Source organism: Peromyscus maniculatus, chromosome 8, assembly GCF_049852395.1.
Source record: "Peromyscus maniculatus bairdii isolate BWxNUB_F1_BW_parent chromosome 8, HU_Pman_BW_mat_3.1, whole genome shotgun sequence".
Lineage (NCBI taxonomy): Eukaryota > Metazoa > Chordata > Mammalia > Rodentia > Cricetidae > Peromyscus > Peromyscus maniculatus.
Genome location: NC_134859.1, coordinates 104,527,869 through 104,555,269, shown reverse-complemented (window position 1 = coordinate 104,555,269; position 27,401 = coordinate 104,527,869). Strand labels below are relative to the sequence as shown.

Sequence of the window (27,401 nt, the reverse complement as noted above, 5' to 3'; positions counted from 1 at the left end):
AGCAAGTGCTCTTAACTGCTGAGCCATCTCTCCAGACCCAGACCCACCCTCCTTACGCATGTTTTAAGATTTATATTATTTGCTGGTGTGGTGGCACATGCCTTTAATCCTAACACTCAGAAGGCAGAGACAGGCAGATCACTGTGAATCCAATATTAGCCTAGTCTACCACAGTGAGTTCCAGGTTAGCCAGGGCTATAGAGTAAGATCATGTCTCAAATCAGTAAGACAAACTAAGATTTTGTTTTGTTTTGTTTGTTTTTTGAGACAGGGTTTCCCTGTGTAGCTTTGGAGCCTTTCCTGGAACTCACTCTGTAGCCCAGGCTGGCCTCGAACTCACAGAGATCCACCTGCCTCTGCCTCCCGAGTGCTGGGATTAAAGGCGTGCACCACCACCACCCGGTTAAGATTTATTTTTTATGTGTGTATATGTCTGTGTGAGTGTATGCACATGTGTGCAGAGACCAGGGGCATTGGATCCTAGGAACTAGAGTTACCAATATTTGTGAGCAGCCCATCCTGGGTGCAAAGGTCTGAACTCTAGTCCTCACGACTGAGCGGCAAGAGCTCCTAACCATGGCGCTGTCTCTTCAGTCTCCTTCCCCCAACTCCCTTCTATGATTCTGAGACAGTCTCATGTAGCCCAGGTTAGTCTCAAACTTACTGTGTAGTGGAGGATAACCTTGCATGTCCGATTCTCCTGCCTTCCCCTCCCAAATGCTGGGATTACAGACGTGCACCACCATGTCAGGTCCATGGGGCGCTGGGGATGGAACTCGGGGCTAGGCAGCCATCCCAGCAACTGAGCCACACCCCCAGCCCACTTCCCTGGATCTTGAAAGAGCCTGGGCCGCAGATGTTAAGCCTTCTATTACTCTCCATCAGTATGGGGCCGCTTTGATTCCCGGAGAATTTATTTCCTCGTCGATGACTGGCCAGTGCGCTGGGAATTGTATTAGTTGTTATACCCAGTGTTTATCTCATTGCACAAGCCGCTGCTATTGAGATGGATCCCACTCTGCTGGCCGCACCTTCCGTCAGGCTCAACCCTGGGGCCTTCTCCAGGAAGCCCTTGTTTTCAATATCTTCACATCCCTTGCTCTGATTCTCACCTCGCCTTCTGGCGTGACGATTTTGCACACACACACACACACACACACACACACACACACACTGCTGCTTACGCTCTGTTTATTCCTGTTCAGGTACTTGGTCTGCACAGACACCCAGCATGGAAAGTGTACCAGGGGTCTTTCCAACCTAGGCTCCACCTGAGCACGCAAACCTCACCTCTCACAGGCCGGGTGACCTGCCTACCAGAGGAGGCACAATAGCGGAGCCACGTAGCAAACTGCCACGTCTGACCAGCTTCCCTCCACCTGAGAAGGAGCAGAGAATGACAGGGCACTAAGGAAGTTCCAAAGACAGACTGGGCCTGTCCTCTCCACCAGCAAGGGACAGGACAGCACCTCTGTGGACGACTGCTGCTTGGCTTCCCCAGATGCCGGGATGGCAGGCATGTACACCACACCTGCTTTATATGATGCTGGAGATTTAACCTGGGGCTGAAGTGACTGGAAGAAATGCCCCAGCACACAAGGCTGTGGTGTCTCCATGGCTGCCAGGTCAGGCTGCTGATCCACAGGGCTGGTGAGTCTATGCTCAGGACTCCTGTCAGGTTTGGGGGGGTCACAGGATTGGAAAGGGCCAAGCAGCTCACACAGGGAGGGACCAGTCAGGCATTCCGGCAGGTGTGAAACCGACCCCACCTCACCACCACAGTCACCTTCCTGTAGGCATCTCTCCATCTGCCCCCATAGAACCCCATCATTTCCCATGCTACAGGGCCTGCTTGGGATCCCCAGCAGAGTCCTGAGTCCTCAGGGCAGGATGGCTTTCGTATACAGAGCCCAACCCTGCCAGCATGGGTGTGTACCCAGGGACCCCTCACTGAAGACTGAGTAGCATCTCCCCAAACTCACATCCTCCTACAACCTTGGAATGTGCCCCACTTGGGAATAGGGTCTTTGCGATTGGGAAGATGAGGTCATGCTGATTAGGGGTAACACTAAATCCAGTAACTGGGGTCCTTGTCAGGAGGCCCCGTGACAACACAGGGAGGCGAGGAGAAGCACGTGAGGACAGCCGAGGTACAGTGGAATGATGTCATCTTGAAATAAGAGCCCTTGTGGCCAGCAAGACCCTCACCCAGCCATCCTTTTAGCATTTCCTTGTGAGAGAGACGTCATCAGACCCTCACCTGAGCCTCTAGCCATTGCTCCCGACCATGGTCTTGGGGTGAGGAGGGGAGAGGAGGGGAAAGTTGACTGGGGTGGGGACTCCAGGGATGTAGTTTTGTGAGCTGTCACTCATGCTGACATGGCCTTTTCAATGGTGCAGCTGCCGGAGACACCCCTGTCCCTCCTATACACAGCCCCACGCTGGACTCAGACGGACTTATTTGGTCTGTGTGGTGCTAATCTGGGTTAAATGAGTGTTTCTGGGTGTCTCCCAGCAAAGGCCGGGGGACAGGTGGCTCCTAAAGTGATGCAGGCTTAAGCTAGGACCTACCCAGAGCCCAGGGAGGGCACCCAGCCTCAGACGTCAGCCCCCAGAACTGGGAGAACATAAATGAGATGTCGGTTATCTTCTGCCATATGGCTTGCAGTCACCTCATCCAGTTACCTGATAAACAAAGAACAAAGAACTTCGGCGTGTCGGGTTCCATTGGTAGGAAGTTCTTCTCCAGCTGATTGCCCTGACTGAACTCAAGCGTCATCCTACACTGTGGTGCTCTTTGGGAGACAGAGGGACCAGCTGACCTTCCAGTTTAGCCGGTGACGGGACGCATTATTTAGATTTTGGGAACAGTGAGGCTGAGAGGCACAGTCTAGACAGCAAGCCTGACTTTCCACTGCAGCAGAGTGACCTCGGGGTGGGGGGGGTGGGGGGGGTACAGAACCTCTCCCAGAAGCAGAGTCACGGCGAGGATTCAAGCTGAGGCAGATGGCAACACCTCGGTATACGGGGTGGGTGCTTACTAAGAACTGAACCTGTGGCTCCGCAAATGCTAGGCAAGTGCTCACCTCTGTGCTACCTCCCCAGCCCTGTTGGCATGCTCTTTCTCCCGGTTGAAGCAGACACCCTACCCCTAAGAGGAAGGCTCAGCTGAGAAACACTGAACTTTTTGGAGGATTCAGCAATTCTCCTACAACAAGCCGTTTTTGCATAAAACATATCGCCAGCATGGGCTTTAAATAGTGCTGTGGCATCTGTTGGACTTAACAAGTTCAAGTCATTCAAAACAAAATCACTTGGCGTCACTATTATTAAACTGGACTTAACATTCGCACAGCACTTTCTATTTTCAAATAATACACAATCAGCCTTCTCACGCTGAGACACTTTTCCACAATGGCAGTAAAAGCAGAGTCTCAGGCCACAGAGACCAGAGCTGTGATGGGAACCACCCAGGTCGGAAAGAAAAAGGGGGCTGAGGCGCAGTCAGTAGAGTGTTCGCCTCGTTTACACAGGCCTGGGGTTTGACCCCCAGTACCACATAAACTGGGCACAGGGACAGGCCTGTAACTCTAACGCTTGGGAGGTGGAGGCAGGAGATCAGAAGTTCAAAGTCACCCTCAGCTACATAGACAGCTGAAGGCCTGGGGTAAATGAGAAAGAGAGAGAGAAAGAGACTTCTCATCCCTCCAAGAAGGAGGTACCACAAAGAAGATTTGAGACAGGCTGGAATGTGCCATGTCACCCAGGAGGGCCCACACTCAGCAAGGCCAGGGCTGAAGAAATGATCTGATCAGACTGCTACAGACTGAAGCCCTTGAGGTACGACCACCCCCGGTGCAGGTGGCAAAAGCCACAACTGTTCTAAAGAGTCTCCTTGGCAACAACCATGCCATCCCTACAGGGCCACCAGCAGAGCTTCCTCCAGCTGGAGCAGAGACCATGAGCCTTTGGTCCTAACGGTAGTGTATCTCACTTCCTTCTCGTTCCCTCTTTTGGTGTTTAGATGGAAAGAGAGCAGTGTGAACCCCTGCCAACCTGGACAGGCGGACTCCAGCGGAGCAGCATGGGCAGTGACAGGGAGGGCCGGACACCCCCAAAGTCACCCTGGTGGGATTCCACTGCCCAGGTGCCTTTCTTAGGACCCATTCAGTCTGGCCTAGAATCACGGCCCTTCTTCACACCCACCCCCAACAAATGTGGCCGTTAGACAGCTCCTCCGGCTCTCCTGTGCAGGCAAAGCAGGCCTGGTTCTGCCCTTCAGCTCTGCGGTCAGGAGCAGCTCTCGGTCCGTGATCAGGAGCAGCCCTCGCTCCGTGATCAGGAGCAGCCCTCGCTCCGTGATCAGGAGCAGCCCTCGCTCCGTGATCAGGAACAGCCCTCGCTCCGTGATCAGGAGCAGCCCTCGCTCCGTGATCAGGAGCAGCCCTCGCTCCGTGATCAGGAGCAGCCCTCGCTCTGTGATCAGGAGCAGCCCTCGCCGTGATCAGGAGCAGCCCTCGCTCTGTGATCAGGAGCAGCCCTCACTCTGTCTGAGCCCAGCTCCTCATCTGTAGCCTGGGCATCTTCATTGTTGGGTGAAGATGGACATTCACTGGAGTTATGGGAGGGGCACCTTGCCCACAGCCACTTAATCACTATCCCTCACTTTTATAAGTTCTAAAGTCTTCTGTGTCTGCCACATTTTACTGGGACCCAGGGCCACCTTGCAAGTGGTCCTGCCTGGAAAAGATCAGACACCCCCAGACCTCTCTTCTAGTGACAGTGCCTGGTGGTGTGACCTGAGACAACAGCTCTGAGTGGGGATGGAGAGAGGACCACAGATTCCCATACTGATAAATTCCCATACAGAGTCCCCTCGTGGGCACCGTGACCTCAAGAGGCTGCTCAGAGCCCAAAATCCTACGACAGGACCCCCCAAAATCTGCCAGCTGATCCTTTATTTTATAGCTTGGACTAGGGAATGGCCCATAGCTGATATAGGGACTTTCCTATATGTTGGATTTACAGAGCAGGCTAGGGATGGGGAGTCAGGAGGATGGCTCCCTGGATCTGCACTGGCTGCGGCCCTCTGCATCTGCCAGATGTTGTGGAGATTAAAGCCTGCCACCCCTTCCTCAGCTCCTACATGCTGGTCCCCACACCAAACAGTCCTCATTCAGGAAGCAGAGAAAGCTGAGCTAGGCCTCAGACACCAGCCTCCCTGATCACCAAAACTCTGTTCTAGAGTACCCCAACAGATAGGCAAAATCACAGACCTGTCACCTCCAGGTGCTGTGAGGAACACCCCAGCCCAGAGCATACTATTCTGTACAACTCCAGACCCAAGGGCATGACAGCAGGAAATTCTGTCATCTACTTCCTACCAGACCACTACTCTAGTCCTCAACGCCTTCCAGGCCTGTCCCCAACAAGGCCCCCAAAGGTTCAGCCCCTCAAGCTCACCACCAATTCCAGGCCAATCCCCTCGCCCCAGAAGTGGCACTCTAAGCTGCCAGGAGAAGGAGGTTTAATTCTGAGTTCCTCTGTGATTTACGAGGGTTACATTCAATTAACAGAAGCATTGATTCCCCTGCAGCTGGCCAGCAAGCTCACGGGAAATGATTGTATTATGAAACAAAGTGCTTCTAAAACACAGAAACCACAGACCCCGGGGCCTGCAAACCTATACAGCAACATACACACATACAAACACACACCATGGGAAACGTGCTCTGTGCCTCCCTCATCTCACATGCTCTACAGGACGTGGGACACCTGTGTAGTGTGGCCTGTCCTCCTGTCCTCCTCTGTGTCCACTCACCCCAGCCTCATCCCCTGACAAGGGGGGTCTGGAGGTGGCAAACAGATGCTATGAGCGTGACGTGCCCCTTTCTCAGTGGGAAGAGAAAGGACAGTTCACACCGATGCCTAAAATGAGCTCTAGAGTCGCCTAGAAGACAAACTTCTGGGCGTGTCACCGAGGGAGCTTGAGACAGGGTTGACTGAGGTGGAAGACCCACCCTAATGTAGGGGGCACCATCTCATGGGCTGCGGTCCTCACTCAATAAAAGGGAGACAGCAAGCTGAGGGCCAGTGTGTGTGTGTGTGTGTGTGTGTGTGTGTGTGTGTGTGTGTGTGTGTCTGTCTGTCTGTCTGTCTCTCTCTCTCTCTCTCTCTCTCTCTCTCTCTCATTGGCCACCGTCAGGTCCATTCTGCTCTGCAGACTTCCTGAGAGGCCTGAGGCACTGCATGAACACAGCCTAGAAGACACAGCAAGGAGGACCAAGGCCAGCTGGGTCTCCTGGCCCAACCCCCCCCCCTGCTGCCCACTGGCCCCAGGGCCTTGGTTATTGTCCCTGCTCTCACCCAGGCCCTCCCCTGACTTGGGCTCCTTGCAGATTATTTTGAACTTGCCTCTCCTCACCCTGACCCACTGAGGCCTGTCCCTCAGGTGGTCTAGCTGGCCACTGACATCGCCACTCTCCCACAGTCCCTCCCTGACAGCCTGGCCTCTCCAGCCCTAAGGGAGACCAGCTTTGGGTAATTTACCAAAATGTCTTCCTGTCAGCCAGCCTTGTGTCAAACTCAGAGCTGCACCCAGCCCAGGACTTGAGAAAAGTGGGCCTGTCTTGTAAAGTTGAGATTGATGTCATCCCAAGAGAGAAGCATGCCCCCCCACCTTGCACTCACACACAGGTCCCAGGAGGCGAATCTCCCTGCGGCTGCAGTCTCCGAACCACAACCCCACAGAGCCACCCACACAGAGCTGAAAAAAAGCTTCATTTTCCCCAAACAAGAATGTTGGTGTAAGCCAGATGGTGGTGGTAGCACACGCCTTTAATCCCAGCGTTCAGTCAGGAGGCAGAGACAGGCAGATCTCTGAGTATGAGACCAGCCAGAAATTCACAGGGAAACCTTGTCTCAAAAAACTTGAAAAAAAAAAAAATGTTGATGTATCTTCTTCCTACACTTTACGCTGAATCCTCCACACTGATTCTCCACACGGCTCTATTTATACACCCAGAACCTGCTTTCTCACTTAGGACTCAGATCCCAGCATCTAGGGCTCGGCATGTTGGCACAAACCTATAATCCTTACTTAAAACTGTCCTTTCCAAGTGCCAAGCACGTAGCCCCTCCCCAAGGGGTCTTCTCAGGTGAGCAGCTGTTTCGGGCTCAGGTGCCGCACCCCACGGCCCGCGGGCCAGGCCTGGCAGAGGGTGTGTGGCCGCTGAGGGTCTGTCTGTAATTACTCCCCGGCCAGTCCCTCACTGCTTCTGGTGTCCCCCACCCAGACTCTGCAGACCCAGGAACAGTCAACAGACAGAGTTACTTGAACGCGGCCAGCCGCCAACTACAGAGCTGTCGCCGCCGCAAAGAAGCCTGATGGGAAATTCAAAGATCATAGCTATTTGGCTGTAGGATGCATAATACAGTGGTGTTTGCCTCAAAGCTGCCTTCCTAATTATGTTTTCCTAGGCTAAAATAGCAAATTTGCTTTCCCCAAGGACACACCAGCCACAGTGGAAAGCAAGGCCGCTCAGAAGCTTCCAGAAGGGCAGGAGGAGGACAAGCCCCAGATCCTTCTGAAGTGGGGATCCAGGGGCAGGTGGCAAGCAGAGGTGGGAGGCCTTCCGCGGCCCCCTGCGGCTCTGGCTGGTTAATCATGGTTAACCCCAAGGTGGCTGGGGTGGGATGGGGCTGGTGTGTGTGAGCGCACAGACCCCCGTGGGCCCTGGCACACCCCCGCCTCTCTCCCTGTGTCCCAAAGCCACAGTGTCCCCGCAATTTATAGCTCTGCCTGTGGAGTTTGAACGGCTCCGCTGGTCATGATGGATGGCTGCTATTTCCCCGAGATAGAGCTCAGAGGTGGCGGAGCGCGCTCCTCCACCCGCAGGGCTCCTCCTTCTCTGGGAGCAGATGAAGGGCAAGGAGTGGAGGGAGGGGCACCCTGGGAGAAGCCAGAGTCAGGGAACGTGCAGTCTTCCACCAAGCCGGGTCCCTGGACACTTGACAGTGCAGTTCATTGAGCAGGGCCATGCGGGGCTCTGTCCCCTGAAAAGCACCGGTGGCCTCAGGTTGTTCTTGGGCCTGGACGGAAGGTGGAGCTGGGCCACAGGCAGGGACAAGCACTAGGCCTGCGGGGATGTAAAGGGTGATGGCACTTCACACAGATAACAGTCTCATGTTGACCCAGGGAAGCGGGACACCTTAGCCGCCTCGCCTTCTCTTTCCCAGCAGCCTCTCTGCTTCTGCTCTTGCCAGTGAATAATCCATTTTTTACACAGTAGTCAGTCAGAGATATATTTTTAAATAAATCCATTCAACCCTGCATCTCAGAACACACACACACACACACACACACACACACACACACACACACACATACACACACAAGATTAAACTGAAATTTGAAAACCCAGACTGGAGAGATGGCCCAGCAGGCAAAGGCTCCTCCCCCAGTCCTGACAGGCTGAGATCCTGAGTCGGACCTGGTGGGAGGAAGGGATTGACTCCCTCAAGTTGTCCTCTGACCTGGACATGGCACCTGTACACACACATGCAGGTGTGGCAACCACCTGTAATCCCAGCCCACAGGAGGCAGAAAGGGTCCCCGAGGCAAGCTGGCTAGGTAGACTAGGAAAACTGGTAATAAAGCAGATCAAAAGAGGCACACTCGGGCCTCCACGTGCGCTCACACACTCATGCACCTGTACACACACGTGTGCACCCATACACGTGCAATCACACACACATGCATGCACATCTCACACACACAAGCAAAATCCATAAACGGAACTGCTACCCATGCCTCTCAGAACCGCGTCCTATGGCTGGCACAGCCCCACATGACCTCCCGCTCACTCACACGTCTCGCCATATCAGCCTCCACACGCTCGCTCATTCAACACACCAGCCCCAGGGCCTTTGCAGTTCCTGCTCTCACTACCTCCACTGGCTCCTCCTGGCTCCACAAGGCTGCCTCCCTCAGCACCTGTGTGAACAGCACCCCTCTTACCCACCACCCGCCAACCCTCTGGAGCCTCTGCCAGTGTCTCACATGATCCCGCGTGCTCCTTACGGGATATGGCTGACCTCCCCACACGGGCCTTTACGAAGCTCTTCATTTGACTCTTGGTGGTCCCGAGACCCAGCTCTCTCCTCTATTCTGTTTGATGCTCAATGCTAAGTGGCATCAGCTCTGAGTAGAGAACCAGTACCAGGGAGGCCGAGCTCCCTGCAGTGGGGGAGGAGGGAAGAGCTCCCCCTGGGGTCAGCTCTCTGCAGGCACCGCACAGGATGCCTGCCTGAAGCCCTGGCCCCAGCACTGTAACGGTATAAACATTTTCTGAACCAGAGCACGGGGGAGGAGGGGAGTGGCTCAGCAGGTACACCCACAAAGCCCTGGGTTCCACCCCCAGCACCAGATAAACCAGGTGTGGTGGTGCATGTCTCTAATCCCTAGGAGGTAGAGGCAGATGGATTGTAGAAGTTCAGGGTCATCCTTACTTACATAGTGAGTTTTAAGTTTGCCTGGGCTATGTGAGACCATGTCTCAAAAAAAAAAAAAGAAAAAGAAAAAGAAAAAGAAAAGAAAAGAGAAAGAGAAAAGAAAACTCTCAAAACAGAGCACAAACTAACAGAGGGTTTTCCTTCCTGATTTGTAAATTCACAAATATGAAAAGTCCCACAAAAGGGGGAAGATGGCCCAGTGGGTAAAGCCACTTGCTGCCAAGCCTGATGACCACCAGAGTTGGATCCCAAGACCCACATGGCGGAAGGAGAGAACTGACTCTCGAGAGTGGTCCTCTGACATCCACAGGTGTGCCGTGGCATGCATTCGTGCGCACGCACACAATCAACGATAAAATGTTCAATCCCAGTGCCCCCAACAAGGCAAACAGGAGCCACACAAGGCCGAGCGCATAAGGAATGAACGGCAGACAGGGGCATCGTGGTTCTGAAGGTGAGCGTGAGGCCAGGCCCAGTACCTCCTAGTTGTACAACTTTGGCTGCTTCTGAACATCCGTGCCTCGGTTTCCCCCTCTGCAGAGACTAATACACCCTGTACAGTGCTTGTTGGGTTGATGTGTGATAGCACTAGAGGCGACTCCATGAGGACACCAGATATCAGTATTGGATAGTTAAATGTCACCTTATCATGTGGCTGATGGCGTCCATCTGGGTGCTCAGGGCATTTGCTCAACTGGCCAGGCCACTCTGGGGGTGGCCCATGACCATCAATCTAGAACAGGCAAACCCAATGGCAGGGAACCCCACACCAATCCAAAGAAGTATGCTGCCCACCAACAACTCCCCACGTAGGTTCAAGGCCATCCTGGGCCAGACATCAACACACACACACACACACACACACACACACACACACACACACACACACTATACATTTGTAATGAGTATGATAAGTGTGTGTAAAAGATAGAATGGGGAAGACTTAGCGCTGAGTGTGAACTGCTTGTCTCTAGGGAGAAGCAGTAGGGCTCTTCAGTTCTCACCTGTGGTATTTCATTTAATGAGGACAAAAGACGTCTACAGATGTGAGAAAATGTTAATGGTCGTCGAGTCTGGGGGGGAAGAGCCTGCATTCTGGATGTGTTTTTTCATCTTCTGTGTGTGTATTGTGTGTGTGGGGGGGGGGGAGCTGCGGGGGGACACACATGCCAGTATGCCGTATGTACACACAGAGCCAGAAGCCTGTGCTCTGCTCTGTCACTCTCCACCTAATTCCCTGGAGACAGGGCCTCTCACTCCACCTGGAGCTAGGCTGGAGCCCCGGGGGTCTTCCTGGCCTCCCACAGCAGCAAGGCTATACCCGGGTTTCACGTGCGCGCTGGGGATTTGGACTCAGGTCCTCATGATGAGCAGCAAGGGTGTTTACATGCTGAGTCATCTGGTTTTTGCATCTTAAAGTTTTTCTAGTTTACCAGAAAGAGGACCTGGGCTGAGCTCTCAAGGTACATTGGAGGCGATGCTGGACCCCGGGGACCCCCCCAGCTCTGTGCCCTGCCCCACCTCTCCTCACCTGTCTGCAGCTAAGTGTGCGACACTGGCAGGGTGGTGCAGCTCGCTGCTGTTCTCCAGCCTGGCCAGCATGTCCATGCGCTTCACCATCAGCTCCAGCAGGTCGCTCATCTTGCGGAGGGCGCCACGGGAGTCAGAGCCTCCGGGCACTGTGGACAGAGTGCGGGCATGGTCAGGGGCAGTCACACTCCCAGCCCCACCTCACAGGAGGGGTCAGTAAGTGTGCCTCCTACCCACTCACCCTGCAGGGACCCCTTTTCCTTGTTTGGGGAAGAGATCGATCTGCTGGGCTCGCCTGCCCCCTCCCCGCTGGGTAACCTGAGGGACTTCTGCTATCTCTCAGGCTTCTGGTTTGTGGACTGTATGATGAAAGTCTGGGTGTAGCCTCTGGGGATCCAGGGTCTGTGAGTGCCAGGAAGGCCCCAGTAGAAGGGGAGGCCTGGAACCTTCGTGCCTTGCATGAGCCCGGACTCCCCAGTCAGGTCTCTGTAAGCATGGTATTGTCCACGGATTGAAGTTCTGGGCCTGGGGTTCTGGGCCCTTCTCTGTGCTCGTTTCCTGTATGATGCTGATCCTGGGTCTTCCTGTGCTCTGGGGTCCAGTGCACTGTTCCTTGTCCCACCCACGCCCGGCCTGAAGCCTGGCTTTCCCCTTCCCAGCCAACTCCCTGGAACCTCTCTAGAAAATGACAGTGCTCTTGTCCTGAGCCTCAAGATCCTCCAGGTGAGGCTCTCACCCCTTGCCAGGGAGACCTTGTGAAGGATAAGCCAAGTAAAAGTGAGGTACCCTAAGATCCCCACAACTCCCCAGGTTCCCCGGTGTCTCCTTTCTGATCCTTCCAAAGGCAGCTGTGCATGCCCCATGGGAGACTGTCCTTGCCTAGTGATGAACCAGCCTGTCTCCACCTTAGGCTTAAAAGCCATCTTATACTACCAGGTTCATTCCTGTTGATGATTAAATCTGTTTCTCAAAGAGCAGGCTACGTCCCGCCTGTAACCTTAACTACAAAGAGGTCTGTGCTGCCTGTTCCAGGAAACTGCAACCATGTCTTTGTTTCAAAAAGTATAATAACCATCTTGTAACTCTACCTTTGTTTAAAAATGATATTTTGACCACTATGACTACCTTGTTATGACCACCTGCTGTTATGACTGCCTGCTGTTATGACGACCCTGTCACACCCACCTTGAAAACATGTCTTTGTTTCAGGAGGCTATGACATGTTCTGCTCCTGTGAACCTGCCTGTTTCGCCCACCAAATCCCCCATTTGGAAACCCCTTACCCCTGAGCTATAAAAACCTTGTCTTCCTCTCGAACCCCACTGTAGGGGGAGGCAGCCCCGTGCACACAAATAAAAAAAGCTTGCTTTAGTTAATTGCTTGCTTTAGTTGGTTTGGCCGTGATAGCTTGGGTCTGTGGTCTTTCTCCTCCTGTTTGTCAGCATTCAGGCATCCGGACTGGCCTGCCCTTAGGGTCCTGACAGGACATACTTCCGCTGCAGCCACTAAGAGCACCCCCTGGGCACATTCTCTCTTTCCATATAAAAGGCAGGTCTTGCCCACCTCCAATCTCTCTCTTTCTCTTCCTTTGATCTCATCTCCAGAGAACCAATCTCTGCCCCTTCTCTGCCCCTTCTCTCCCCCCCCCCTCAATAAACCTCCCATGTGGGCCCTGTTGTATGATGTGACTCCTTCTATTGTTTTTAAAATACAACACCATCTTTGGGATTAACACTTGTCTTTGTAATTCTGTGTCTCTGCACATTCTAGACGCCACACAGGCCACAAGGCACTTAGCTCTGGGCTTTCAAGTGACCCATTCAACCCCCTCCAAAGTTCCGGGGTTAAGTTCTCAACGGATGAGTAGAGCCCATTAAGACAGTAACCACATGCTTCCAGGCTACTTGGGCAAAGGGTGTCAACTGTTGGGCTCCCCAAAAGCAGGCTCTCAGATGAAGGTTAGGGTAACTTATTTGAGAGGAGAAGGAGAGTCCAGAATGGAAGTGAGGAAGAGGTGGGAAGGAAAGGAACCCACTGCTAGGCTGAGCAACCACGGCCTGGCCCTGCTGGGAAGCCAGAGAGGCGTGGAGCAGTCCTGAGTCACCCGCCTTCCAAGCAGGAGCTGCGGCATTAAGCAGTTACTGGGTGCCGTCGTATTCCGGCACTCTCCATCTGCACCAGGTGCTGACAGCTGCAAGTCTGGCCTGTGTGTACGAGAACACAAAGAGCAGGGGACCCAAGGGCAACTGTTTCTCAGGAAGGCGGTACCAGACTACCCCAGCGGCCTCCATGGGTCGAGCAGTACTGTGGAGGAGACACATGGAGTCTCACCTGCCCCCTTTGTGGGCCGAGGGGAAGCCAACCCTCCACTCTTCGCCTCAACATCCCTAAACTCAAGGGAAGGATGTCATGGCCTGCCTGCATCCCAGCATCCTGCACAGGCAGCAGGAGCCACTGAGAAGAAGGGGCGGAGGAGGGAGAGCGGAGAGAGGCAGTTAGATGGAGAGGAGCCAGCAGAGGAGGAAGAGAACAGTGCCTGTCACTACTCAGGACTGTTCAGGACTCGTCGCCCTCTTCCTCAGACACGGCCTGCTTCCCCACACTGACACAAGACCCTTTTGGCTGCCCCCCCCCCACCTGCCAGAGAGCCTGTCTGCAGTCAGAGGGAGGCCACCGGAGTCAGCAGGGATCTCTCGCCTGGGAACTAGCAGCCAGGCATCTGTTGCTAAAATCCCTCCCCAGAGGGAGACTAAAACAATACCTACCCTTTTCCTTAAGGTCCCACTCACAACCTGAGGCATGATGGCACCACAGTGCACCGTGGGACAGGGGACAGCCAGTTAGTTTATTGGGCTTCCTCACAGGGCACAGGTGAGGGGTTACCCACAGGGTGTGGGTGCTCCTCCCCCATAGGTTACCCCTGGAAAGCTTTACCCAGCAGGGGTGAGGACTTCCCAGGAGCTGCATAGATGGAGCCCCCCTCTTTCCTCCCCCTACCTACTCTAGTGTCCCCCAAGGCAGAGTTACCCACAACAGATGGTAGGGAGCAGCTGGAGCTCAGGGGAGGGTCTCATGACCTCCTCATCCCTCCATGAGGATGAGAATGTCAACAGGCCCAGCTGGGATGGTCCTTTTGCAAGAGGACACAGCTGAACCCCCCAAGATGATGGATGGTTGCTTGGCTGGGAGGACAGTCACTCAGGAAGCAGCAGAGCCAGAGGACCTGTGTCCTTTGGAGATGCAGCCCTGGCTCTGAAGGGAAACCAGTGGAGAGAGAAGGAACAAGGAGAGGAAAAGGAAGGACATGGAGATGTTCCAGGATAGATGGAGGGGCTGGGCAAAGAAAGAAAGGAAAGAAGTGGGGGGATGGTTTCTCCTGCCCCTCAGTATGAGGAACAGCAAAAGGCCTCCCCATTCCAAGAAGGTGACCATTGTTTTGTTTTTTTTCTTGTAGTGTTAAGAGACTGAGGCCAAGTCAGGTGCTGGTAGTGGCCCACACCTTGAATCCTAGCACACAGGAGGCAGAGGCAGAGGCAGATGGATCTCTGAGTTCAAGCCAGACTGGTCTACAGAGCGAGTTTCAGGACAGCCAGGGCTACACAGAAAAATCCTGTCTCAGAGAGAGAAAGAGAGAAAGAGAGAGAGAGAGAGACAGAGACAGAGAGAGAGACAGAGAGAGAGACAGAGAGAGATTGTGCCCAGAGCCTCACGCATGCTGGGCAAGTGCCCTTCCACGATGAGCTACATGCCCAGTCCTCAAGTGGGTTTCTCTAAAGATAGCTCAGCCTGGGAAAATCTCACAACAGCCTCAGATAAATCAACCTTGGGTTTCCCTGTCACTGTGCCCATCCTCTGCCACTCACATGAAATCCCGGTCACTGTGCCCATCTTCTGCCACTCACATACAATCTGTGAGTCAGTCAGTTATCCTCTCCAACAAGACAGAAGCAGCAGCCTCCACGCCAGCCTCACAGAGACCAGGACAGCCATCACTCTGTCTCCTAACTGAGCCCATCTCCAAACGCATCGCCCAGCATCCAGCTAGTGCTTGAAGCGCCAAAGAGAAAAAGGAGGCAGGGCCATCACTTCATCTCACAAGACAGGGGAGAATGCAAGTTTTGACCTGACCACTGCCCTGCAGAACCCCAGGGGTACCATCATCATCGTGGACGCCTGATGGGCGTTGAGCTGTGCAGTGCCCAGCCTAGTCAGCCTTCCTGGGCAGTCCTGGTGGACCACGGTTCTTGGCTTCCTCTGTGGTAGTCCCTTCCCCAAAGGAGCAGGAAGAAAAAGAAGAAATCAACTACAGCTAATCACCCTGGAATTGGGGCCTGCTTAGCCATGCACTGGCCAGAGCACCCACCTGAGGGACCCCCAGAGCCTGATTAGCAGTTCAGCAAGAGCAAGCCCATGCCTTGACTTGGCTGGTGGTGCTGTGCTTCCTGGAGAGACTCACCACCCCACCCCACCCCACCCCCACTAGCTTTCTTGCCCCTCCTCCTTGCCTCCACCCCACCCCACCCCCAGGCTTTCTTGCCCCTCCTCCTTGCCTCCACCCACCATCCCTGGCCCCATCCATACTCCAGCTCTACTACCCAGGCTGCAGAACTGCCTGGGTCCACTGGGAAACCAAAGACAAAGTCAACAACTTAACAGTCTAGGAGTAACAGAGGAGCCTGGGGCAGGCTGCAGGAAGAATCCAAGCGTGGCTCCAGCCCTCCTCTGCCACTGATCTAATGGGAACAGGTCAGTTCCTTCTCTTGGCCTCAGTTTCCCCTTGGGCAAAATGTGTGTGTGTGTGTGTGTGTGTGTGTGTATGTGTGTGTGTGTGTGTATGTGTGTGTGAGTGTGTGTGTATGTGTGTGTATGTGTGTGTGAGTGTGTGTGTGAGTGTGAGTGTGTGTGTGTGTATGTGTGTGTATGTGTGTGTGAGTGTGTGTGTGAGTGTGTGTGTGTGTGTGAGTGTGTGTGTGTGTGTGAGTGTGTGTGTGTGTGTGTGTGTGTGTGTGTGTGTGTGTGTGTGTGGAGTCGTCAAATTTTGTGGATCTATCCTCTTGTCTCCTCATTAGTGCTTGACAGAAAGCAGGGTCCAGGAAAGGAAGGGGGGGAGAGAAGGAAGAGGAAGGAAATAGAAAAGGAGGGAAAAGTGATGGGTCCCACAAAAGCAGAATGGGGGGACGGGATGAGTCCCATAAAAGCTGGTACTGGCACCCCTCAAGGAGCATTTCCATTGTTCCTCTGGCCCCTGGGTGGGCCTGGGCACAGCAGGGACACTGAGCAGAGAGAGATAAGTGACTCACTCTGCATATTCACACAGGAAGACAGTTCCTGTACAGCCTGGAGGGCTGGAGAAAGGGGGTAGAGACACAGAGGGCCTGAGGACACGGGAAAACCCGCCGCAGGGGCCGTCATGATGTGTGTGTGTGGCGGGTGTGGGGGGGGTGGCGGGGGGCGAGGAGAGTGGTCTTCCTGCCACCGTTGGAGGAGTTTGAATCTGTCTGCTGTGCTTGGCAGTGGTTCGAAGGCCCTGCCCTATGGCACCCACCCTCTTTGTCCCCATGCGATTGGCTACACACAGGCTTTGGGACAAGGGACTAAAGAATGGGGTGTCCTTCCCACCAAGTCAGGGCCAGAAAGATGGAGGAGTCAGGAGAGGAGACGAGAGCTGGTTCCTTTGCTGAAGCAAGAAATCAGAGGAAGAGATGAACAGGGAAATATAGGTCACCCCCACACAGAATCTCAGAAGACATTTGGGGGTCAGAGTCTACTCCTCACAGCAGGAATTAATAAGTGTTTTTGTGAAAATATTTTGTCAGCAGGAAGTGTGACCCCAAAACCAGAAGATGTCGGGACATGTAAGTGGCCACTGCCCAGGTTTCATTATGGCTTTGACTGAGGAGACAGATCCAGTTTGGATGGCTCTTGTGGCATTTTCCTGTTCCTACACCAAGACAGCAAGATTCCTCCCCTGTTCCTGGGGCTCAGGAGTGGCCCGCTCCTGCAAAAGCCCTGAGGTGTGGCTCCACCCTGCCTGAGAAGCTCATGTTTTTTTCTCAAGAGCTACCTAAGGATAAAGCCAGACACAGATACCCAAGAGGGGAGCAGGCCAGGAGGCAGGCCCTCCCCCAGTGACTCGGATGTCCCCACTGGCCCCAGGACCATCAGCAAAGCAAACTGACACAGCTTCCTGAGTCACTTCCCATCTTGGCACTGAATTGAAATGAACTTCCTAGGAGCCCCAGCAGTGAGTCTGGGAGCTAACGCACGCTCTCCTCTGATTTCCATATAAATAAGGAGGCTGGGATAGTGCAGATATGAGTAGGCGCCACATTTGAAGATGGGTGCTTTTATCACCCCCTGCGGCCAGCTAGTCTGGCTCCTCCCCAGGCACCCACCCTCTCTGTGGCTGTTTCTCCCATTCTCATCCCTCCCCTTTACACCATCCAGCCCCGACCTGCCAGAAAATAGAGCCCTCCCTGGCACTTGCAGAGGAAGCCGGGAGTAGGTGTCTGGACAGCTGGGGAAGTGAGTATATTTGGGTTCCTGTTTCGGACAGCCGCTGCAGGCCTAGCTGAGGCCGTGGAGTGCAGAGACCAGAACAGGCCCCAGGAGGCCGAATGGGGCTCTTCTTCCACCTGTTACCCTCCCTCCCCAAATCCATGGTCAGTCTCCAAGAGCCATCCACAGAACCTGGAGATCTTCCATTCACTCTCTGGCCTGGGGCCTGCGTGGTTCAGCAGAGCCAGGACAAGATCCATCATCTGAGGGAGACACAAGCAGCTAAGCTGGGACCTCCAGCCTGCATGCTCCCTACACAAGCTCCTGCTCACATCTGCGAGGCAACCTGCTCAGTCTGACTCTAGGAGGAGAAAGCAGGGACCTCCTTGGAAGGAGGGAGAGGAGGAACTAGGCTGGACCTTGCTACATGCCAGGCACCAAAGACTCTTCCCTCCCAAAACCAGAAGTCCCACCTTCTCCAAGGGATTCCCATTCAGTGACTTTTGTCTAAATCTCACACTGTGTCCCCAAACTAGAGCACTGTATGTGGTGATACATTGTGTACCCTAATAAACTTGCCTGAGGATTAGAGGACAGAGCCAGCCACTAGATTAGACATATAGGTCAGGCGGTGGTGGCACACGCCCTTAATCCTATCACTTGGGAGGCAGAGATCTGTCTGGATCTCTGTGAGTTCAAGGCCACACTGGAAACAGAGCCAGACAGTGGCAGCACACACCTTTAATCCCAGTACCGGGAAGCACACACACCTTTAATTCCAGAAGTGATGTCTCGGCAGAGAAAGGTATATAAGGCGTGAGGAAACAGGAACTCACTCTCTTCAGGCTGAGGATTTTATAGAGGGAAGAACTAGTGGCTGGCTGTTCTGCTTCTCTGATCTTTCAGCTTTCTCCCCTATATCCGGCTCTGGGTTTTTTATTATAAGACCTTTTAAGATTCATGTTACAACTTTATGCTGAAGTGTAAACTGGCCCAGAGGAGGGGCCTCCCACAGCCACACCAGGGACTGTAAAGACTGGAAAGAGACAATAATGAGAGTTCCAGAAACTGAGCATGTTGCTCCTGGATCCAGCTGCAAGGACTGTGGACGTGCTCTGTATCTGAGACTTCAGTTCAGAATCAGTTCAGAAATGTTAAGTACCTGCAGGTGTACACACACACACACACACACACACACACACACACACCTCTAATGTAACGACATGTGTAGCCTGCAGGTTTATCTCCCTTCCCTAGTACAAGATCTATGGCTTGAGCTAGACCCTTCCCAAAGCACTGCCAGGACAGGACAGGGATCATGAGGTGGGAGTGTTGTCTTGGCCCCCAGCCCTTCAGGAGGATGGGCAGAAGAACCAGAGCCCAGGCACCATCCCCTTTCCTGAAATGTCTTTATTCTCACCCATCAGACCCCTGAACTTCCTGGAGGTCTAGATTCTTGAAGCCCAGACAGGCACACCAACGTCTAAGGGCATTCCCAGGAAACCAGAGCATCCTTCTCGGTGCTGAGCCCCCGACCATCTATCCCCCACGTCTCCTTCCCAGGGAGCCTTCACCCTGCCACCCCTTCTCCAACCTCACCTCTTGAGCGTGTCCTGTGTAGAGACCCACACACCTCTTTGGTTCTTCTGTCCCCTAAGCACCCGTCCCTGGAGCGCCCCTCGTATACACAGCCTACGCACTACATGTGCACGGAAACTTCACTCCACAGTCCCTGCAGGGGATCCCCTCCCCAAGTATCTTAACACAGGCTCATGGCCATGCTGGGGAGGCAGTGCCCTGTCCCGCTTACCAGAAGGGGACCCTGGAAGCCAGAGACGGGGGAGGGGAGGAGGGGTATGCTTGGCTGGAATGGCTGATGATAAGTATGAGCCGGCTTCTGAGCGCTTTTGCAAGTTTAAAGACTCGTGCTAAGCTGAGGAATGAGCTGGCGGATGGCGACCAGACGGCACCATAAGCGCCACTCAGAGCCCACTTGAGCTGACAACCTGCACCACTCAGGATGCCTCCAGTACTCATCACCGGGAACCAGGAGCTCGAGGAGGTGATTTCCAAGAGACTCTCTAGGCATGCAGAAATCTCCTCGCAACACCAACAGCTCCAGAAGCCCCACAAACAGCCTCAGTCTCCCCACCATGCCATGCTCCTCCTTCCCACTACGGGCGCAGAGACGCCCCGTGGCACACTGTACAGAACGGGTGTTTATCTACTCCCAGCAGCCTTGTGAGTGGTGTGAGGAGGAGGAAGGGCAGGGCCAAGGGCTTGTCACCTTCAAGCTGTGTGACAGCCGCGCAGTGCCAGCAGGTGTCTGCTCACCAGCCTGATCACTCCAGCACCTGAGAGGGTCTTTACTCCCTCAAGCCCTCCCCCCTCTGTTCCTCTGTGACTTAAGAATTCAGCAACACTAGACAACTAGTAATAGAGTAGTAATGGAGATGCAGAGTCCGGCTGTCTGGCCCCCAAAGCTCGCCCTCAGCATCTCCATCCCATACCTAGCCAGCATCATGCAGGCCCGGGACAGAGAGGGACCAGGTGAGACCAACATCACAAGAGCTCAGACAGGGATCACGTGAGCCCTTTGCAGTCCTGTCCCCTACCACAGCTCTGCTGGGGTCACAGAACATGTGCTGTGGGACGATCTTTTTGTACGCTGTGGATATTTGCTGTTCTCGGCGGTTGAATAAAGGGCTGACTGGCCAATAGCTAGGCAGGTAGAGGTTAGGTGGAACTTGTGGACAAAAAGAGAGGCTGGGAAGAAAGGTGAAGTCATGGGAGTCAGACACAGAGGACGCAGGAGATGAGCATGCCGTGCTGAAGACAGGTACCACCATGTGGGAGAGCGTAGATAAGAATTATGGGTTAGTTCAAGTTGTAAGGGCTAGTTAATAACAAGCCTGAGCTATCATCTGAGCATTTATAGTTAATAAGAAGTTTCCCCATGGGTATTTGGGAGCGGGCTGGCAGGACAGAGAACCATGCCTACAAACATGGTTCTCAAAGAGACAGGTGTTGTATTCAAAGACACCATCCCTGACACTCCAAGAAAAGAAGCCACACAGGATTCCCTTCTGGCACCTGGGAGCTCCTCCTTCTAGGCCTGAGAATCCTGGTGGCACTGGCAGGCCGGAGCCCAAGCAGTGTGTGTGCCATGGTGCAAACTCAGTCCCCACCCCCTTCTCTTACACATTTACATATTCAGAGACCCAAGTCCCAGAAAGCCTGGTACAGGGGCTGAGCTCAGACGCATCTCCCCTTTGACTCAAGAACACTGGCATTTCTTATTGGCTCTCTTTGCCCTCAGATACCTTCTGTGCGGATGGTGAAGGGCGAGTCCCCCAGGCGCCGAGCAGAGAACTGGCCTCCCAGAGATGTCATCAGGAAGCAGAGGGTGAAGAAGCCGATGCCCAGCACAAACAGCCTGCAGGGAGAGAGGAACAGGGCGGGCGGGTCAGCAGAGCACACCAGCAGTACAACGCCCCACTCCCAGCTAGGAAAGGCACAAAAATGCTCTAAGCATGAGGGAATGGTGCGTGAGGTAGTTGCAGTAGGGTCGGGAGTTCAAGGTCATCCTCAGCCACATAGCAAGTTCCAGTCCACCTTCCACTAAATGAGCTCTCAAGCCAACAAAGAACCAGCAAGTGAGAGAAGGGGTTTTGGGGGATGTGTGGAAGAATCAGAGTTGGGGATTGAGCTCCCAGACTCAGGAGGCCCCCACCTCAATGGGACCAAGAAACTGACCACATAGGGGGGAAAAACATAAACAAGAAGAATGTGTATACAGGAAGAAATCTGAGCAAGGGCCATCCTCAAGAGACCCGTTCATCTGAAGTAGTGAGTTCCCGGAGTGTAGTACATCGACCAGCTCCCAAGAAGTATTAGAAATGGCTGTTCTGGGGCTAGGGATGTACCTCAACAGTAGCATGCTTGCCTGGTATACACTAGACCCTAGGTTCAATCCCAGCACAGGGATTAAGAGAGGAGGGAAGGTGGGAGGGAGGATATTATAGATTCCCCCTTCCTAGAATGGACCCTGGGACAGGGCAGGCCATCTGTTTTACCCAGCTCCCCAGTGACTCTGGTCCACACTAACATGTGAAAACTACTGGTACAGATGGAACGGCGCGACCCACCTGGTGCCCATCAATCACCTGAGCCACACTCGGCACTGTGTACACAGCCTCCGCCATCTGTCATGAGCTCGCTTATCTGTGTCTTCATAGGGTGCCACACACCCCCAGCACTGTTAGGTAGTAATATCTCAAGGCAGGGCATATCCCCTCCACCCCCACTGTGCCCACTCTGCCCACATACTTCTCTATCAGTCATGCACATCCTGGCTTGTCAGTGTGCATCACCGAGAGCCAGGACATCTTCTCACCCAGGCGTGGAGTGCCACATAAGTGTGCCTGCAGTCATACAGGGAGGGAGAGCAGGCCAAAACATGACATCATTCATTCTTTCAATACATACTCGTTATCTAAGAGGTGCCAGACATTGGAGTAACCCAAAGTGACAGCAGCAATCTAGGCTCAGAGTCCTTGCCTCCAGCCAGCAAGACCCAGTGCTCCATGCTGGGCACCAACATGCCCAGAGGGATGGCAGAGACAGAGGAGGTCTGAGACCCCAAATGCAACGGAGGACTCATAGAGCTGGCAGAGCTGAAAGGGGTCAGAGTGAGGAACCCCACCTGATCCAGAGTCAGGATGACCACGGAGGGCCCCCAAAAGTCACACCAGATGCTCCCACCTGCCCCACCTCCACTCTGTCTTCCACCATGGTGCCTGTTTGTGTTTTTCTGCAAGACTTACATTTTAATTTTCATTATTTTAAACTGGCAGTGTAGTGTTTAATTAAAATTTGGCCCATTAAAGAAAACATAATTGTAAAAGAAAAGAAGAAACACCACAAATTCTGAGCCCATATTTAAAGGAAGCTGTTAGAGACTGAGTTAGGGAGGGGGAGGACCTATACTCAGAGGTCTCCGTAGTCCGCAGGGACAGCCATGTTCCTGATTTGTGGGGGGAGCATGGGGAGCTGTAGGAGGCAGGTGGCACAGAGGACACTTCTCTTACTTCAGAGGGACCTCACTGAATCCCTCTAAGCCCAGAATAGGGTTCAGAGCACACCGGTGGATATCTTGTGGGCACCCCACTATTCTCCCATCCTGAGGACAAAAAGGACTTTTCCAGTATCTCTCTCAGTCATGGGATTGCATTTAGGGCTGAGATACAGGATGCTTGCCATGAGGAAGGTGTCTACACCTTCTGCCTGGGCTCTGAGGCCCCAATCCACTGCCTTAGCATTTCTCTCTCTCTCTACCAGTTACCACAGCTGGGGCCCAGGGTCCCCAAAAAGCAGTTGGTGGTCATTTATAGTGGGTTCAATGGTCTCATCCATTCATATATCCATTCATTTCAGGGACATCCACAAAATAAGGGCCCTGCCAGGAGCATCCTCAGACCTCCCTTGGGGGTAAACCAAGTTAGGGTGATGTCATCAGAGGGTCGCCCCTGACCTCCAATCTAAAGATCTGAGGGGCCTGGAGGAGAAGGGTAGCTGTGGGTCCCCACCATCCTAGACAGACCAGGGGGTGAATTGCAGGGCTGGAAGGGGGTTTCGACTGCACTGGGAATCCCACTTTAAGGTATGGGAGAGCAGAAGGGCGCAAAGAGGAGGAAGAACCCGGCTCAGGGCGAAGGCGCTGTCTGTGGTGCTGGAGACGACTGCCTGCAACCATCACACAGGGAACCTGCAGAAGACCGGCTTCCTGCCGGCCACAGAACTCACTTGGGATTTGAGACCAGCAAGAACCCTCTCAAGTGGCCCGGCAAGACAGGAGTCCAGGACCTCCCTGGAGGACCCAGAGTCTTTCCAGAGATGCCTGCTTGGTGACCTGGTTCCCCCGGGGCACCTTAGGCCAGGGGTTTCTGAGACACTCTCCCAATAACACTCCAAAAGCCTTGCCCGAAGCTCTCAGACTCTAGAGACCTTTGCATTCACATAGACAACCGTCTCCAGAGGTTGCCATCTCGGCCCCAAACCGGCCCAGCATGCTGATGGCAACAGCCAGGTGTGCCATGTCTCCCCACCTCCAGCCCAGCTGGGCACAGAAGGCTGTCTGGAGGCACCGGGGATCAGCCCAGAGCCTGGAGGGAAAGCCTGTACGTGCCTCAGGTTTATGAGCAGACTCCACCTGTGGCCTAGTCCCACCCCACTGCTGAGTCCACCTCTCCCTCTGTCTTCTGGGGCCCAGCTGCTAAACAGGGCAACCCTCCAGCTCCCACACACACCACCCTCTCCCCAGCCTGGCCTGAGGGCCCAGCTCTGCTGGAGTCTGGGAGAAGGAAGCAGGGTCCCTTCTGAGGACCAACAGGTCCTAGTGAGGCCCTCACAAGCTGCGCCCCTGCCTGGGTGGACTGTCCACGGTAGGGAAAGGCAGGGAGGCGCCTGTCTCTGACTGGGTCACCATGTCCCTGCTGCACCTGTCTAGCCTGTTGGAGATCTGCATTTGGGAGCGAATCCCCAGCAGAAGGGGGTCCACGCCCCAGTCTTGGGGACCCTCGTGTCAGACATAGGCTCGTGCCCAACCAGAAGGATGGGAAAGTAACAAGGGCGGGAAAAGGGGGGTGGACTAGGCAGAAAGGATGGGCGGGCCGACCTAGAAGGCGACAGGCGGAACACCAGGGGTGCCTCCTAGGCACCCCTCACTAACTTCTCGGTGCAGATGGGACCGACGTGGGGGGCAGATCAGAGACTTGCTGGCTGGGATCACTTTGGAACCCAGGATCTCCTTGATTTTGGTGTTTTCTGACCCCATTTTGACCTCTCCATACCTGATATCGCCCCAATCTTGATCAACTCAAGACAGGTCCAGACCTGCACCCCCCCCACACACACACACACACATCCCCCAACCCCATCTCCATCCGTTCCCCATCCCCATGGCCCTCATCGAGCATAAACTCGTGAACCTCCTCGGCCACCCGGACTTGCAACCCCGGCGGGGACGAACCTCGCCCAGCTTCATCACGCGCCCCCTTGGGGAGGTCTTGACCTCCCGGTGCCAAGCAGTAGAGAACTTTACCGAAAGGGTCTCAGGGTGACCAGGCATCTTCTGACCATTATCTTCCCATCGGGGTTGACTGTGATCATTGTTCAAACTTGTCTGGGCGAGAAGCCGCGGGCGAGGCCGGACGCACCGTCCTGGGCCCGGCTCCGGCCGCCTCGGGAAACGCGAAGCCGCTGCGGGCCGAAGCCACGGGGGTCGCAGCGCCGAGGGCGAGCGGGGCGCGGTGGCTTCGCTGCTCTGCAGCCACGGGGTGGGGGGGCGGGGGACACGGCGCGGCCTGGGCGCCTGGGGCAGAGGGGTTCGGCGAGGGTTCCCGGCCGGGCGGTCTCTGCGTCTCCGCCCTCCCCGCTTCACATTTTGGGGACGGCGAGGCGGCGCGCCCCCAGATCGCCGGCCGCGCGTCTGCCTGCTCAGGCTCGCTGGCTGGGCGGGACGGCGCCGCGGCGCGCAGACGGGCTTCCCGCGGCGGGCGCCCTCATCCCCGGGGCCCGCGCCCTCGGAGCTGGCTAGAGGCGGCCCCAGGCCCGCGCCCCGGCCGCTCGCACCTTCCGGCCGCGCCGCTCGCCAGCCGCGCGCCCCGCCGCGCCCATGGCTCCGGGGGAGGGACGGCTGCGCGCACGCCTGCCCTCGCCCTCGCTCGGCCGCTCGCTCGCTCGCTCGCTCGGCCGCCCGCCGGCGCTCCGGGCTCCCGGCTCCCGCGCGGCGCTACAGCCCGAGGCGCCGCATTGTTCCCTCTGAGGAGGCGGCCCGGGAGCGGCCTCGCGCTTCCTCGGCGCGTGGGCGCCACCTCGTGGCCGCGGCCCTGCCGCGCATCCTCGCCGGGGCTGTGCGCGGAGGAGGGGCCGCGAGCGCGGGAGCCACCGGCCGTGCGTGGTCCTGCGCCTCTCCCGCGGCCATGCAACTTCCTAGGGCATCCAGCAGCCCGGAGAGCCGAGGCTGCTCCGGCAACTGCAAAGCTTAAGGGGAGATGAACGCGGAGAGGAGACCGTTGTCCGTCCCGCGGGGCACGAGCCACCCCCAAAGAGCTTGGGTACCTGCGGCTTCACAGCCGCCGATTCTCTCCGCAGCACCCACCCACCCTCCGAAACTCCCGAGTCCTCCCACTCCTCTCTGGTCTATAATAAGCTGGGTCGGTGGCATTCATGCCGGGAGCCAGGTCGGATCGTCAGCTGTGTGCCTGGGGTCTAGCCTCGGATTCTCTCCACCAGTGAGTCATGAAGGGCTGGAGTTAACCGGGCTTTCTACTACTATACAACTCATGACCAAAAAGCTCACCGAGGCTCTTTCAACTCCCAAACCCACAGACTTGAATTTTAGCATTGTTGAGCCCTGTGCACACCCTCCCTGAACTTATTTGTGGTGGGTTCTGGGGCTCAAACTCAGGTTATCGGGCTTAAGGACAGGTGCCTTTACCCCTAACCCTTCTTGCTGGCCTGCACTCATTCCTCAGCGTTGATGTGGCTTTGGCCTTGACAGCCAGGAATGACACCCAAGCTTGTGGCAGACAAGAGGTATGATTTAGAGGCCTAGCAGAGACCCCGCTGCCCTCCCACGCTTCCCTAGCCAGCCTGCTGGAGTGCCCAGATTCCCCTCGGCCATCACTCTTTCAGAGGCACGGTCAGCCTGCCCTTGTTCAATGCAAATGTGTTACCTAGCTGAGGTAACACATCAACCCGCCAACACCAATTTATCACTCGTTTGCACATTGGCGGGGAGTAAGGCAATGAGATAATGGGACTCGGACCGGTGAACGCTGGTGAAGAGGCCGGAAAAGCAGGCAGCCTGAGTCACTGCCGGTGGGCAGAGGCTCCCAGAGGGGCAGGGCAGGCGGAAAGGAGGTTGGTTGGAACCCAGTAGAGATGGGAGAGAATAAGGATTCCCTAATTAGGTTTCCGTTGTTGTGATAAACACCATGACCAAACGCAAGCTGGGAGTAAAGGCTTTATTTGGTTGATACTTTCACATCACAGTGTCACAAAGGGCAGTCAGGGCTGGAAGTCAAAACAGGAACCTGGAGGCAGGAACTGAAGCTGAGGCCTGGGGGAGAGCCAGTAAGCTTGCTCTCCAAGTCTTGCTCAGTCTACTTTCCATACCACCCAGAACCTGCCCGGGGTGGTCCCATCACAGTGGGTTGGGCCCACCTACATTATTAATCACCAAAATACCCACAGGCTTGCCTATAGGCCAATCTGGTGGGGGCGTTTCCTCTCTCCTTCAGATAACTCTAGCTTGTATCAACAAAAATCTAACCAGGGCAAGTGCTTCCTCCTGAGCTAGGGAGGGGGTACCCCTTACAGACCATCTTTGTATGCGGTGCCCAAGGCTTTGGGACACTTACTAGTGGGAATAGGGGGTCAGGTCTGCCGTGGCAGAGGTCTGGCCTTGGGTAGAGCTGACCCAGCTGAGTGCTTTCTTAGAGCCATGAAGGTGTCCTAGCTCTTCAAAGTCAGGAAATGTGAAACCCTGTCTCAAAATAAAATAATAATAATAATAATAATAATAATAATAATAATAATAATGCCGGGTGGTGGTGGTGCATGCCTTTAATCCCAGCACTCAGGAGGCAGAGGCAGGCAGACCTCTGTGAATTCGAGGCCAACCTGGGCTACAGAGTGAGTTCCAGGAAAGGCACAAAGCTACACAGAGAAACCCTGTCTTGGAAAACAACAACAAAAAAAAAAGTTAAAAAACAAATAATAATAATAAATAAAATAACAACAAAAAAGAATTTCTCTTCTGACCAGCCACCCTCCACCCCACCAAGCTCAAGGGG

The 27,401-nt window shown here is 54.8% G+C and overlaps 1 protein-coding gene across 1 annotated transcript in view; it reads right to left on the bottom strand.

Annotated features, from left to right (window-relative positions):
* Window positions 1-24,840, bottom strand: part of Mgat5b (alpha-1,6-mannosylglycoprotein 6-beta-N-acetylglucosaminyltransferase B) — a 66,834-nt gene extending 41,994 nt beyond the window's left edge. The window contains exons 1-3 of the mRNA XM_042283171.2: window positions 24,644-24,840; window positions 20,865-20,977; window positions 11,045-11,192 (exon numbers count right to left, since the gene is read on the bottom strand). Of these exons, the coding sequence (XP_042139105.2) occupies window positions 11,045-11,192; window positions 20,865-20,977; window positions 24,644-24,711 (329 nt within the window). The 5' untranslated portion in view covers window positions 24,712-24,840. The remainder of the gene's footprint in view (window positions 1-11,044; window positions 11,193-20,864; window positions 20,978-24,643) is intronic.
* Window positions 24,841-27,401: the final 2,561 nt, after the last annotated feature.